Source organism: Protomyctophum parallelum (assembly GCF_964188405.1).
Source record: "Protomyctophum parallelum genome assembly, chromosome: 22".
NCBI lineage: Eukaryota > Metazoa > Chordata > Actinopteri > Myctophiformes > Myctophidae > Protomyctophum > Protomyctophum parallelum.
The window spans coordinates 29,872,403-29,888,823 of NC_139714.1; the positions used below are offsets into that span (position 1 = coordinate 29,872,403).

At 43.8% G+C, this 16,421-nt stretch overlaps 2 protein-coding genes across 2 annotated transcripts; one reads left to right on the forward strand and one right to left on the reverse strand.

The window, feature by feature from the left end:
* Positions 1-233: 233 nt before the first annotated feature.
* On the reverse strand, positions 234-1,589 carry LOC310853117 (tubulin alpha chain-like; the record flags this gene model as incomplete). The annotated part of the gene is made up of 1 exon (XM_083757355.1): positions 234-1,589. One exon carries the CDS (start codon positions 1,587-1,589, stop codon positions 234-236), a length of 1,356 nt encoding a protein of 451 aa, XP_083613481.1.
* Positions 1,590-3,158: 1,569 nt separating this feature from the next.
* On the forward strand, positions 3,159-4,517 carry LOC310853118 (tubulin alpha chain-like; the record flags this gene model as incomplete). The annotated part of the gene is made up of 1 exon (XM_083757356.1): positions 3,159-4,517. The coding sequence occupies one exon, from the start codon at positions 3,159-3,161 to the stop codon at positions 4,515-4,517; it is 1,359 nt and encodes a 452-aa protein (XP_083613482.1).
* Positions 4,518-16,421: the final 11,904 nt, after the last annotated feature.

Here is a 16,421-nt window from a genome sequence, read left to right on the forward strand (position 1 = left end):
TTGTGTTATTAAAAAAAGAGGTTCCTCCAGGTAATGTTTGAAAAGGCTAAAAAAATTGGTTAAAAAAAGACAGAAAAGAAAGGAAAAGGAAAGAAAAAATTAAACCCAGTAGCTCTTACAATAATACGTAGCACATCCATGCACCTCTATACATCTTCTGGGTTCTTTTTACTTTCCTGGTCTGGCCTCTCATTAAAATAATAACGATCTAGCAAAATATCCAGCTAAATAACTTAATCTTCTTCCCCTTCGCCCTCTCCCCCAGCCTCAACGGAGTCAAGTCCGACCTCCTCATAATCCTTCTCCAGGGCTGCCATGTCCTCTCTGGCCTCAGAGAACTCCCCCTCTTCCATACCCTCACCTACATACCAGTGAACGAAAGCACGCTTGGCATACATCAGATCGAACTTGTGGTCAAGCCGAGCCCAGGCCTCAGCAATAGCTGTGGTGTTGCTCAGCATGCACACAGCCCTTTGGACCTTGGCCAGATCTCCACCAGGTACTACAGTCGGGGGCTGGTAGTTGATGCCGACTTTGAACCCAGTTGGGCACCAGTCGACAAACTGGATCTTACGGTTGGCCTTGATCATTCCAATAGCAGCATTGACATCTTTGGGCACCACATCGCCACGGTACAGCAGGCAGCAGGCCATGTACTTGCCATGACGTGGGTCGCATTTCACCATCTGATTCCCTGGCTCAAAGCAGGCATTAGTGATTTCACTAACTGACAGCTGCTCATGATAAGCCTTTTCAGCAGAGATGACAGGGGCATAGGTGGCCAGCGGGAAATGGATCCGAGGATAGGGAACCAAGTTGGTCTGGAACTCTGTCACATCAACATTTAAAGCACCATCGAAGCGAAGGGAGGCCGTGATGGAGGACACGATCTGACTAATGAGCCTGTTTAGGTTGGTGTAGGTAGGACAATCAATATCAAGGTTCCTACGGCAGATATCATAGATAGCCTCATTATCAACCATGAAGGAACAGTCAGAGTGCTCTAGCGTGGTGTGGGTGGTCAGAATGGAGTTGTAAGGTTCGACCACCGCCGTGGACACCTGAGGAGCTGGGTAGATGGAAAACTCCAGCTTGGACTTCTTGCCGTATTCAACAGAGAGCCGCTCCATCAGGAGGGAGGTTAAACCAGAGCCAGTGCCCCCTCCAAAGCTGCGGAAGACCAGGAAACCCTGAAGTCCGGTGCACTGATCTGAGAGTTTGCGGATCCTGTCCACCACCACTTCAATGATTTCCTTGCCAATGGTGTAGTGTCCACGGGCATAGTTGTTGGCAGCATCCTCTTTGCCAGTGATCAGCTGCTCAGGATGGAACAAATGGCGGTAGGTCCCAGAGCGCACTTCATCAATAACAGTGGGCTCCAGATCTATAAAAACAACTCTAGGGACGTACTTTCCAGCCCCGGTCTCGGTGAAGAAAGTGTTGAAGGAATCATCTCCTCCTCCAATGGTCTTGTCACTGGGCATTTGTCCGTCTGGCTGGATCCCATGCTCCAGGCAATAGAGTTCCCAGCAGGCATTGCCAATCTGGACACCGGCCTGGCCGATGTGGATAGAAATGCACTCACGCATTTTAAAGTCTGAAAATGGTTAAAATGGTTAGAAAATAGTTTCTTCTTCTGCTTCTGAATTAGTTTCTTCTGCTTCTTCTTGTTTCTGCTTCTGCTTGTGTTTCTGCTTCTGCTTGTTCAATTTCCTGTTGCTCTAATTCTTCTATTTCTATTTCTTCCTGTTTATGATTATTGAATGCACCTGGAGCTTGCAACATAGCTTTATATACTATAAGCTGACTAAATTGCTTGACATCACGCAACACAAACTGTTGCATAACAACAACATTTTTCTTCCTTTTATACAATGTTAGCCTGATGAAATACACAAAACAATATTTAAGGCTTGGTGTTGGTCTAAAAACAATGAGCACTTTTAAGTAAAGTATTATAAAGAAGGGCTAAATTATGTTTTGTACAGCTTTTGGTGTATGTGCTAAGTGTTGTCCTACACGGACATTAAATCCCATTGACAATGAATGGATATTTTTTGTGTTCGTGTAAACACAAACATTGCGTAACACAAACATTGAAGACGAAGTTGAGGACGCAAATTCTTATTGGCCGGAATGAGATGATGTATGATACCTGTGTGATTAATTTCTGTTTATTGTCTATGGCATAGCCATAGACAATAAAGAGATTTTTTTATTTTTGAGGACTAAAACAAACATTAGCACCCGTTGCTTAAACAAACATTATGTTGTAATTGATGTTGTTACATGATAAGAGCGCCCCTCACTTCACACGGGTGTGATTTTTATTATACTGTACTAGTCCAGTCCAGTACTAGTCCAGTTCGGACTACTAGTTTGGGGATATGATATACCCAATCCCTATACCTCTCTCGCTCAGCCTCTCCTCCCCCTTTTCTCTCTCTCCCTCTCTCCCCGACCCCGTGCACCTCTATCTGCCACTTATGTATAACGGGTGTCCCCTGTGGCACACCCGCAGATTGGCTGAGCATTACATAACGGTTATGCCATGCTCAGCCAATCACAGCGCAGAATGACACACCTTCCAGCCAATCACAGCGTGCAATACGTGTTAGATTTTTATTATCCATAAATGGGCGCCAATTCCGTCCTCAAGGTTTGAATTACAAAATATATTAGTTAGATACTGTTAGGAAACGATAATAGGAATTGGTAAGGTATCAGACTATTGGGAATCATCAAGGAACCAGAATCGTTAAAATCCCAACCCAGAGTGTAGAGTAGGAGAGTAGCGACACGCTTTGATCTTGCCGCAAAGCGGGTGCCTATGGGCTATAGTTCCAAACATTGCTCCTATGGCTGGAACTATCCCATTGAGATAGAATGAGCACTTCCACATTCCATTGTTACAATGGGAGTCAACGCTAGTGTCGCCACTCTCTTACTAGATTACTCTGTCCCAACCCAAATGCCTGCAAAATCTGTGTTGTTAGGCAACGGTTTGTATGACGTTAGACCATTTAGAGAACAGAGTACATAAGGTGTGTATTCACCTGCTGTAAATCAGAAAGATTTTAAATCAAGGAATAGATTTGAAATCAGAAATCAAGGAATAGAATTGAAATCAAAGAATAGAATTGATTAAGTGAGACAGGATGCGGGAGTGCATTTCTATCCACATCGGCCAGGCCGGTGTCCAGATTGGCAATGCCTGCTGGGAACTCTATTGCCTGGAGCATGGGATCCAGCCAGACGGACAAATGCCCAGTGACAAGACCATTGGAGGAGGAGATGATTCCTTCAACACTTTCTTCACCGAGACCGGGGCTGGAAAGTACGTCCCTAGAGTTGTTTTTATAGATCTGGAGCCCACTGTTATTGATGAAGTGCGCTCTGGGACCTACCGCCATTTGTTCCATCCTGAGCAGCTGATCACTGGCAAAGAGGATGCTGCCAACAACTATGCCCGTGGACACTACACCATTGGCAAGGAAATCATTGAAGTGGTGGTGGACAGGATCCGCAAACTCTCAGATCAGTGTACCGGACTTCAGGGTTTCCTGGTCTTCCGCAGCTTTGGAGGGGGCACTGGCTCTGGTTTAACCTCCCTCCTGATGGAGCGGCTCTCTGTTGAATACGGCAAGAAGTCCAAGCTGGAGTTTTCCATCTACCCAGCTCCTCAGGTGTCCACGGCGGTGGTCGAACCTTACAACTCCATTCTGACCACCCACACCACGCTAGAGCACTCTGACTGTTCCTTCATGGTTGATAATGAGGCTATCTATGATATCTGCCGTAGGAACCTTGATATTGATTGTCCTACCTACACCAACCTAAACAGGCTCATTAGTCAGATCGTGTCCTCCATCACGGCCTCCCTTCGCTTCGATGGTGCTCTAAATGTTGATGTGACAGAGTTCCAGACCAACTTGGTTCCCTATCCTCGGATCCATTTCCCGCTGGCCACCTATGCCCCTGTCATCTCTGCTGAAAAGGCTTATCATGAGCAGCTGTCAGTTAGTGAAATCACTAATGCCTGCTTTGAGCCAGGGAATCAGATGGTGAAATGCGACCCACGTCATGGCAAGTACATGGCCTGCTGCCTGCTGTACCGTGGCGATGTGGTGCCCAAAGATGTCAATGCTGCTATTGGAATGATCAAGGCCAACCGTAAGATCCAGTTTGTCGACTGGTGCCCAACTGGGTTCAAAGTCGGCATCAACTACCAGCCCCCGACTGTAGTACCAGGTGGAGATCTGGCCAAGGTCCAAAGGGCTGTGTGCATGCTGAGCAACACCACAGCTATTGCTGAGGCCTGGGCTCGGCTTGACCACAAGTTCGATCTGATGTATGCCAAGCGTGCTTTCGTTCACTGGTATGTAGGTGAGGGTATGGAAGAGGGGGAGTTCTCTGAGGCCAGAGAGGACATGGCAGCCCTGGAGAAGGATTATGAGGAGGTCGGACTTGACTCCGTTGAGGCTGGGGGAGAGGGCGAAGGGGAAGAAGACTTTTAAGTAATTTAGCTGAACATTTGGAAAATTACTTCCTATTGATATACCCTGATTTTTTATTATTATAATGAGATGCGACTGACTACATACTAAGCAAGGGGTCCTGGACAATGACGCGGCCTTGTAAACGGCAGACATAGTAATGTACCATTTCATTAAATCTTTATTTATTTTATTTATTTTATTTTATTCTAATCAAAATGTAATGTTTGCACCTATTTTTTTATTATAATTGAAAGAATACCCACAACGTCACATGATAATGGTTGTGCCGGTTTTTCCTTTTCTTTTTTACATTAACCATTTTTTAAATAACAAATAGCCTCACCACAACATCTAGTCAATGTGTACCTCTTTTTTATCTACAGAATTTCCACAATAGAACATAATGTAATCTGTACCTTTTTTTTTTTTCTACAACAGAACACTCACCAGCAACACAATAAATGTTCCTTTTTGCATCCCCCTTTTTTACAATAATATCCACAACGACACAACACAATATATGTTTGCACCTCTTTTTTTTTTACAACATATATTCACAAGAATCACAACAGAACTATGTAAATGTTATTGCGCCTCTTTTTTAACAGATTGTCTCCAAGTCAAGAACACAACATGTCGAAGTCTGCACCCTTTTCTCGGGCGTGTCTCTTTAGGAGGCAAGCTGTCTAGAAAAGGGTCTGTTTGTATGTTTGTTCCTAAGAAATGTATACATGACATTAAAGATGTCCTTAACCGCAGCATTGTTATAGGCTATCTGTGTTAGAACTATAAATCCCATTTCCTTGCAAATTTAAAGCATGTGCCATTTGATCCTATTATACTGAACGCTAGTGGTGGACAATTTAGGCATTTAGCAGACACTCTTAAAACAGAGCGACTTACAGTAAGCTAGAACAACACATGATAATACATCAAATACATAAAAGAATAGTCATCAAGAATCATACGTAAGGTATAAGAACCTAACATCCGTCTAACAGTGGAATATCTATATACATAATGAATAAACTATGTGCATAACACTATACAGTGGGATATGTATATAATGAAACTACTGCGTATACACTATAGGGTGCTATGTCTTCTACATGAAATGCTATCGAAACATAAGTTGAGCCTTTGCATACGCCTGTAAGGTTAGGTTAGGTCGTCGAGGCTAGGGCAAGTGCTATGGCGAGTGCTACAGGCTACAGAGTGAGTTGAGGCAGGTGTCTCTCCACCTCATAACACAGGAAACGAGATAATACATACAGAAGTACAAAATAGCATACAATTAATATAACTACAAAAATACTAATATGGCTGGGCAGAACGAAAAAACATCGCTTGGATGCAACTGGGACGTATACTCAGTGACGTATCCCAAGGTCACCAGGGTTTCGGGTCACGCGAACATCATACCCCTCACTCGGTTGTCCGGGCCCCTCCTACGTCTCACCAGGTCCACTCCTGCTCTCACCAGGAGTACCGCCAGGACCTGTGCGTTGCACCAGACTCCCAGCACCAGACAGTGAAATAAATGAAGAATTTTTAAACAGCTCAATAAATACGCACATCTGTAAACAAAGTAGACAAAATGTTACAAAGGTTTTTTATGTCAATACTTTTTCTCAGGTAGCCTATTTATTCAACTCATTTCAGGCAACCCCCATGAACTTCTCTTGCACCATGCCGCAAAAGTATAGGAGCGCACTCACACAACAAGCAACCCAATCCACAAAGCTTCAGCCTGGAGCCGGTTCTGATGTTCTGATGTCCTTTCATTTCTTCATCTCGTGGGACTGATGGGCTTCAAGCAGATGGTTCCTGAATCCTGAAGAAAGGAGCCTCAGATCCAAACTGATCCACTGTGCTTTCATGTCTGATAGACATCATACACAAAATGTGCACGCACGCACACACGCATGCATGCACTAACGCACACACAGAGCCCTTTGACAGTTTACCATACAGACCAGTATAGACTTCTTCATAGAATATATTGAATCCATCCAAAGTGCATGTAGGCCTAGTGTCTGTTTCTGGGCATGGAGGATTAAAGTGAAAAATCACACCTGTGTGAACTGAGCGGTGCAACTATACATTTATTGTTATAGTTACTGTACTCTACTGTGCTCTGTACTGTAGTGTACTGTGTGGGGGTCCGTGGAACATCCAGACCCCCAGTAGCAGCCGGTCCAGTTCCGGCGAGCTGCCGTGTGTCCGAAACGGTCGAGAAATGACAGAGTTACCATGTGGGGGTCCCCGGGAGGTCCGTGTGGGGGTCCCCGGGAGGTCCGTGTGGGGGTCCCCGGGAGGTCCGTGTGGGGGTCCCCGGAACATCCAGAGCCCCAGGAACGCGCCCAGGGCTCGTAGTGTACTCTGTGTCACTTTACTCTGTGTTGTACTCTACTGGCCACTGGCTTTCCTTGCTCAGACATACGGACCGACACAGAGACAGACGGACGGACACACATAGTCGCAAAGGCCCCCCAACCTTTTTTTAATGGGTTCGACACAGGTTTATCAAATGCCCCTACAGCAGCCTAATGGTAAGGCAGTAGAAATAAAAGACAAGACAAGTCATTTTTAGTGTGGTTGCCCCAAAAGGGGCAACCAGACTCTAGTAATTGTAACACTTTATTAGTGTGGTTGCCTGAAGGCAACCATACTATTGTTTTTGTGACCTTTTATTAACCATACTATTGTTTTTGTGACCTTTTATTATTCTTCTTTTTATTATAGATAAACTTTATTTTGCCGCATTATACCTCCCACAGTTTTTGTCGCACGCACTCGAGCCATATGTCAAAACGACGGGCTACATCGGGAATCGTGTGCGTGTATTGGGATAAGACATTTGTTGGATAGTTTAATTGATATAAATTAATTAGTGCATTAAATTTCCCCATAGACATGAATGGGAAAATGCAAAAACTCACTTTCAAGTATTCTTTCCTCTGAGACCGTAAGGGCTATACTTACAAGACTTGGAGGAGAGATTCATAATAATTACTAAAATTAATTACCTTAGAAGTATATCGGTCGGCCTCATGGTGGCGCTATAACAGCCAACTTTAAATTTTTGGGTATAACTCTTGAACCGTAGGTCGTAAAATCTAAATATTTTTTTCCCTGGATTCCTTGGGTCATGACGCATCTCCCCATATAGGCCACGCCCATTTCCGTCTAGAACGAATTTGCAGCAAATTAGCATTTTCTTCAAAACACACTTTTTGCTCCTCCTCCTACAGATTTTGTCCAAATCTCACAGAAATCGGTACACATGATCTCGGGACCTATCCGATGAAAACAGCACAGTCAGAATTTCGATATTCCATATCGTTCGTCCGTAATCAGCTTCCAAAGTTAGTGGGAGGGGCCTATTTTACAAAAAAATGCACAAATCACGAGCGGAAAGTCCAATCCTCCCCAAATTTGAATCACATGTTTAGGATGGCCTAATCAACACAGAGCCAAAAGCAATTCCATTTCAATCCATAGGGGGCGCTACAATTGCAAAAACAATTACCCGTTTGTTGCAAAAACACGATTTTGGGGGGGAAATCCCCTTTGAATGACTTACGCATGATCACAAAGGGTGACTTGACATTGTAATTGTCTGGCAAAATTACTGGGAGGGGCCTATACCCCGTTGTTGCAAAAACATGATTTTGGGGGGGAAATCCTCTTTGAATGACTTATGCATGATCACAAAGGATGACTTGACATTGTAATTGGCTGGTATAATTACTGGGAGGGGCCTATATCAGCCAACCTATCCGATTAAAACAGCACAGTCAGAATTTAGATCTTCTGTATCGTTCGGTCGTAATCGTCTTCCCAAGTTAGTGGGAGGGGCCTATTTTACAAAAAACGCCACAATTCACGCACGGAATGTCCGATCCATCCCAAATCTGAATCACATGTCGAGGGTGGATTCATCAACGCAGAGACAAAAGCGATTCCATTTTCGACGGGTGCGATGTGGGCAACCACACTTTGCAATTTCCCAGAATTGCCTCTTTCTAGTTATTATTATTCGTAGTATTATTCCACTAGTCTTTTTTTTGTCGCTTTATACCTCCCACACTGTACGCTGTACGCACTTGAGCCATATGTCAAATTGACCGGAAAAATCGGGAATCGTGTGCTTGTATTTTGTTAAGAGAAATGTTGTATAGTTTAATTGATATGAATTTATTAGTGAATTAAATTTCCCCATTGACATGAATGGGAAAAGGCAAAAAATCACATTCAAGTATTTTTTCCTCGGAGACTGTAATCACTATAGTTACAAAACTTTTAGGGATATTTCTTAATTAGGACTAAAATTAATTAAAATTATAATTTTATAGGTCGGCCTCATGGTGGCGCTATAACAGCCCACTTTACCTTTTGGCTTATAACTCTTGAACCGTAGGTCGTAAAATCAAAAAAAAAATTCCCCTGGATTCCTTGGGTCATGACGCATCTCCCCATATAGGCCACGCCCATTTCCGCCATGATAGATTTTCCACCATTTTGAATTTTATCCAAAACACACTTTTTGCTTTTCCTCCTACAGATTTTGTCCAAATCTCACAGAAATCGGCACACATGATCTCTGGACCTATCCGATTAAAACACCAACTGCTGAATTTTGGTAGTGCGTATCGTTCGGCCGTAATCGTCGTCCGAAGTTAGTAGGAGGGGCCTATATCACAAAAATGCCATAAATCACGAACGGAATGTCCAATCCATCCCAAATTTGAATCACATGTCCGGGGTGGTTCAATCGACCAAGTTCTAAAAGCAATTCCATTTTCATCCATAGGGGGCGCCGCAAATGCGAGAAATGTAACCGTTTGTCGCAAAAACATGAATTTCGGGGGTTAAAGCCCCTCCGAATGACTTACGCATGATCTAAGGCGTGACTTGAAATTGTAATTGGCTGGCAATACTAGTGGGAGGGGCATATGTAAGCCACTGCGGCAACCACACTCTGCAATTTTTTAAAATTGCGAATTTTCTAGTATGTTTTGTTCCGCTCGGGTGTTCTGAAAATAGCCAATCTGAAAATCTACCAAGTAGATTGGTAGATTGGCTATTTTCAGCATGCAACCAAGTGTAAAATCAGCCATTATGACACCATCAAGGCCTGCCAAAATATTCTTTGTCTACAAAAAATAGATTTAGTCGACTAAAATCTCATGATATTTCGTCAAATAAAACTAAAACAACAACTTTTCAGATGACAAAAACATGACAAAAACTAAATGAAAGGTTCGAATCTTATTTTGTTGGCCCGGCCACCTATGCAAACAAATTTGGCCCACGTTCGGGGGAGGGAGAGTGAAATTGGTCATTGCCTGTGGGGAGTGTTGGGTGGGAGGAGTAGGACGAAAGCTCTTCTACGTCCTCTCAGTGGCGGCTCCTTACTGGCAGGTGAGTCAGGTGAGTAGGATACAAATCATCATACAACAGCAGTGACAACATAGAAATGTGTGTGGGGAGGAATCTGACTAAATTGGCGAGAAAACCTTTTTTATTATTAGAAAGACTATGGCAAAACTGAATCAAAAGTTGCTGTCAAAATGAATACTGACCTCTCTGCTATGTCCATCCATCCTGCCAGAGCCTCCATTCTGGACCAGCGCCAGATGAGTGGCTGATTTATCTGCAGATGACGTGACAGTTGGGCCTTGAAGTTGTCATCGATGATATTTACTACTGGCTGCAGTCAATGAGAGCCCGCTGCATAGAATACTTGATGAAAAGATCTTCCCCTTTCTATCTGTCCTGACAGATTTGTCTGCTCGTCTCTTCTGAGGACTGGCGGAGGACCGTGTCTGCCTCCTCTCACTCTTCCTGCCAAGTAGAACAGCCATCCATCCATCACCACATCTCACTCTCAGTCTCAAGTAACCCCAGCTGTCTCAAGTATGAGAAAAATGTGACATTTCTGGATTATTGGCAGCCAAGACAGTAGTGGGGTGGGATGATGGACGAAGCTGAGAGAGACAGAGAGACAGAGAGAGGGGGGGGGGGAGAAGGTGACCACACAGGCCAACTGATTGTGCTGTACGTGCCCACAAGAGTGCACGCTTGCTGGGTCGTGTATGGACAAATGGAAACAGCAAGCTACAGGTTCTTTGCCCTCAAGAAAACACTAACAAACGCATCACAATCAGACTCACCGTTAACTGTGCTCTGAATCATCAAACCATCAAAATGGGTTCAAGGCTTTAAATAGGTTTGCCAGGAAACACACCTGCAACCACTGATTTGGGCAAAATTGGGCAAAACCATTTTCTTAACTGTGACACTGAAAACAAAGTGAAAGCCAAGTTAAAGATCTATAGTCTATATTAAATGTACGTGAATTTTGTTCTTTTGATGCACAGTACCAAAGCACCATTGTAGTCCACCATAAGACCTTCAATGTTTGTGAAATGTGATGGATGTACCTTAATAGAAATCCACTGATCCCTCACCTCAGTCCCTGACTCATCTGATAATCAACTATAGTGAGACAGACAGACTCTGCCAACGCTGTGGGAGTATGCTGACACGGTCATGCCACATTTCTTCTTGTCGTCCTCCTTCAATTTGTTGCCTCCCACCCCACAGATATAAAAACCTAGATTTGCTGCTGCAGTTTATTGGAGCAACTTGCATAGACAAGGTAGACACCTCCTTCGACTCTGGGGCGTCGGTATCTCGAGAGGGGGCAAGCTTCGGTGACACACGCAGAAGCTTGAAGGGGACGTTCGCTAGGCCAATCAAGACAATGTAAACGCTTGTTTTCACATGCCAATAAAGCTCCTTTGAATTGAATTAGTCTGTAGTCACTTGAGTGGCAGCGACGCAGCATGCCTTCTGCACTTCCACAGTGCGATACGGTCGCTCCAATGAACTGCAGTGGCCAATGAGGAATCTAGGTTTTTATTATCTATGGCGACATGTATTTTATGGAGGCCGCCATATTGGATGGAGGCACAGCACGCTGCCACTCAAAGTGAGTCGTCCCCCGTCATCCCCTCTCTCCTTCCGATCATTGTCTGTTTCGGTTGTAGGAGAGAGAAGCAACACTTTATTAAAAACAGATTAAAAGCCTGACTGTATGGCATATCAGAGTGAGATCTTCAGCTGACATTTCAATGCTATTGTTACTTCATATTATTTCTCCTGGTCAATCTTTTAGTTTTTTTACTTTGTGCCGATCAACATTCCTAATGTTAGTTTTTTCTCGCCTTTATATGCATTAACTCGCACAGTTACTCGACCTCTCGCAGGCAAAATATTTATCGCGTCAATGTAGTCATCTCAGGGGCGTTACAGCCCCTCAGAACACAGTTGCTAATACATAACGAACTACATGGTGAAAAGCTATTAGCATAATGTGAATCAACTTGTTCCTGATGGTACTACTGGCCTTTCTCCAAGTCTGGCTAAAGACAAAGCCTAAGCTAGCAGTCTGGCCAGGAGCCAGACACAGATTAACAGAGTCCTGACACCTTCTAACAATGTGCACAGCTGCTATTCCCCATGCCTGCTGTAGTATATGCGTGTGGGAGGAAGTGGAGAAAGGCCGGGCAGTGGCGAGGGTGAGGAGAGGAAATCCTCTGGGCACAGAGCTGGTAGGCAAGCGATTCAATCATTTTAATAATTCACTTTCTAGCACAGACATGCATTTGAGCAAATATGTTCCTCCGGGCTGTTTCCCTCTCCATGTACTGACCCGCGCACTACTGACCCAGTGATGTACCCATCCTCTAGTCCAGTGGTTCTCCACCTGGGGGGGGGGGCTTACAGTGAAGTGACAATTTAAGGACTTTCAAGACCTTTTTAATACAAAAAAAAATCCAACAACTTGTTACTATACTATAAAAAGTGGTCAAACATCGGCGAAATTGTCAAATTATATAAGAGGCAAGATTCGTGAAAATAGCCGATGTACAAGCTCACAATGCCTGAGGCGTTGTGAACTTGTATATCTGCTATTTTCACAATACAGTATTTATCTGTGGGACCGAGTCAAACTAACTAGAATTCCCGATGAACTCAGGGTGGGGGGGGGGGGGGGGGAGGTCACAGCCTGAAAGGTTTAAGAAACACAGCTCTATAGTCTACATCAGCATGTGTTCCTACTGCATTCAGAAGATGCACATGGGGGCCTGGGCTGGCCTAGCGGTCCAGACACCTAGGCTGCCTGGTAACCCAAGGTTCAAGTCCCGATACTGATGAACTTTGCTGCGTGTCTTCCCCCCATCTCTCTCCCCCTTTCCTGTCGACTTACTGTGAATCTATTGGTTCAGCAGTACACCTGCAGAAAGATTTGCCAAGGCCACTTGATAGCACTTTGTATGCTGACTATAGACACCTCCAATCCTCATGCAGACTTCTCTTTCTCTCTTTCTCTCCGCCTCTCCCCTCTCTCTCTGTGCTCATCCAGGCTAGCTGGTCTAGAGAAGGTCCAAAGGCGTCATGAGAATGTGGATTAAGAATGTAGCCGTGATCAAGCGCACATTATGCAGCCTACTGAGATCTTGGTAGGTCAGGCATTCAATACTCTGATTAAACTTTATTTTGTCCCTCGGTTTCAATGCATTGATGGCATTCGAAAAAGGGTGGAATGTGTCACGAACGGAGGAGGACCCAAAAGCAGGCGACGGGAGGCAGAACCAGTTAACTTAGTGTTTCATTAACAAAACAGAGGATCTTCCATATAAGGGCAAACGAAGGCAGGCAATAACAGGACTTTCAGAAAACACACACAGGACAGACTCACTCTACAGGGATTCAGGGCACTACGAACAGACACAAGAACACAACAAATAGACACAGGATAACAGTGCACATGTGAACTCAACTGACAATCAACAATGGGATAGGCTGGAGTAGAGGACACAGGTGGAAACACTTACAAAATCACATGGTTAAGACAAGGCAGGTACAGTGAAAGTCCAAGGACAGAATGTAAAGGACAAACCGTGTTAGAAAAGAGGGCATATTTCAAAGGTCACCACAGAACGTTCGGCTTGGGAGACAGCGGGTTGTTCAAAGAGTGATACAGCATGTAGGACTGACATGAAGGACTGCAAGAAAAGGAACAGCATGATGTGTGTAATGTGCATCTGGGGTTCTCCAGCCCTACATGGACAGACCCAGAGTTAACTGACGAGGTTGATGAAGTGATGAAGAGTGGGAGGAAGAGGTAGGGCAGGATGATGAATGATGGGGAGAATATGGTAGGATTCGATTACTTAACGTACAATAGAGTATAACCACTGTTTCCCAAATACGACTCGAGTAAAAATGCCATTTTCTTTTCCTACATTTTATTTATTTATTACCGGTCTTTTAATATAGGCTATTTGGGGTCTGCTACTTGGCAACTTTTTCCCTATACACCAAATCTCTTGCTATTTTCACAGAATGTTTGCCTTTACAGAATTTGTACGACATGCACATTAGGACACACACACACACACACACACACACACACACACACACACACACACACACACACACACACACTCCTTCTGTACATGGTAACCCCTAATGTACTGATAGTTCATAGTTTACTGAGAGGGAGGGGGATGACAAAGAATGTTAAAAGAAAGAAACAGACAAAGAGAGAGATGGACAGAATGAAGCGTAGCCATTTTCTCTGCACCATATGGGGTGATGTAAAATTATTTTCATTGAAGTCATATTGAAAGCTCAAAATCAATCAATTGATTGAAACAGCTCGGTTTTGTTTGCACATATAGGACATTACAGCCTAGCTATAGGACTCCAAATGAGAGAGAGAGAGACAGAGACAGAGACAGAGAGAGAGACTGAGAGAGAGAGAGAGAGAGACCTTCTTTTCCTTGACTTCCGCCTTGACAGTTCCTGAGCCACTCCCCCTTTCTTTCCCCTGTGGGTTCCAGGTTAAGGCCTGTCTGGTCATATTAGTGGTGTATTCCCTCCAGGTGTGTCCAATCCAGCCCTGTTTTGTGTTTTTTTATTTGAGTTAATTTTTTCTTATTTTGTGATTCCCCTGAGCTCTTCATTAGTTGTTGCAGTGGTTCTCAAAAGACCCCCATAACTGAGTGGAACCCAATGGACCCTTACAAACTTGTGAGGGTCCATTTGGAACCCCCTCAAGGAACCCAGAGGGTCCATGGATTACACTTTGAGCCAGTAGATTCCCAGGTAATGTTTTGTACTGTAGCATCTGAAGATTTACATTTGAATGGTTGTTGCTGTCATGGTTCTTCTTCATGTTTCTGTTTCACACATTTAGACTGATTTCCAATTTGTGGACAAAATGCTCAATAGACAGAAAGAAACATAGAGGGAAGAGGAAATAAGTCAGTGCATTCCTAACCAGAAAACATGTCTTGTCCATGTCTCACTGTTCTTTTCCATCCTGATACCTCTGCAACTAAAAAAGCGTCCTTGTGCTTTCATTTTTCAAGGCCTATATAGCATGCATTGCAAAAAAAGAAAGACAAAGAAAAAAGAAAGCTAATTTAAGCTTGCATTCCTAGCACATTATGTTCCCAAGTAGGAAATATCTGATATGTACCCGTTAGTTTAACATTATAGCCTATAATGAATATATTATGAATGCTATCGACTGCCTCAGAATGTCTTTCCTAATGCTCTGTTGCCATCTAGAGGCTGCATCTAGTATCTCCAGGGCTAATGTGATGAAAGAAAGCAGTGAGGGGGCAAAGATTTACAAAGGCATGTCCAAAGGGATTTGGCTAAGGTAAAGGTTTCTTTACAAATATTTAGCTCAGTTAGAATATGAAGTTAATATCAGATAGGCCTAGGATATATTTGTGTGTGGATGTTGGTGCTTAGCCTTGATTTCAGAATATAGGCTATGAGCAACATCTTAGTTTAAGAGTGGCTTAATATATTGTGACTTCCCCATGGGGCATGCCATGGCCTGAGGTTCTTGGCATTTCATAGATAATCCTGCACTACCACTGATGGATGAGGTGAAAGTCAGAAGCACCGAAGCAGTGCCAACTCCATTCATGACTGATTGAACTGAATATCTCCCACTGGCAATATTATCTCTCTCACACACTCACGCTCACACTGTCACACACACACACACACACACACACACACACACACACACACACACACACACACACACACACACACACACACACACACACACACACACATTTGAAATGTTTATTTATGTCCACATAATGAGAAGTACAGGAATACCTTGTACAAACGACAAACACTGCCAGTGCAGTTTGACAGTGGGAGAGCAGCCAGTTACAACGTGCATGGACGTCTTTTAATATAGGCTATTTGGGGTCTGCTACTTGGCCCCTTTTTCCCTATACACCAAATCTCTTGCTATTTTCACAGAATGTTTGCCTTTACAGAATTTGTACGACATGCACATTAGGGTTCATGTGCTTAACAGCCAATTTACATAACGATACCGCTACGTCTCCTAATGCTGGAGGGAGCCACACACACACACACACACACACACACACACAGAGAAAGAGAGAGAAAGAGATGAGAGATTGTGTGTGCCTGTGTCGATGGACACCCATAAGTAAGGGTGGGTGGCTTTACCCCGAATCTCACTCAAATTGTTATTAACGCAGAGATGGACTATGAGGAGGGGAGACAGAAAACGGTTCACATAAATTTAAAGATGGATTGCTGTGATTTTCCCTCCCTTAAATATGAGAAATTCAGAATGGGGGTCAAATCAATGGCAGATTTTGGCAAGTAAAGATTTGAATCGGGTTTGAACCTATACTCTTGTAGATCATCGTGCTCCAGGTCTGCAGAGGCCACCTTCTCCACAAGACACTCTTTCAGCAGCAGTAGTATCTATTTCAAAGATCTAATTTGACTCAATATTTTTAATCTTGTGGTTCCACTAAATATTGATGGCCACAT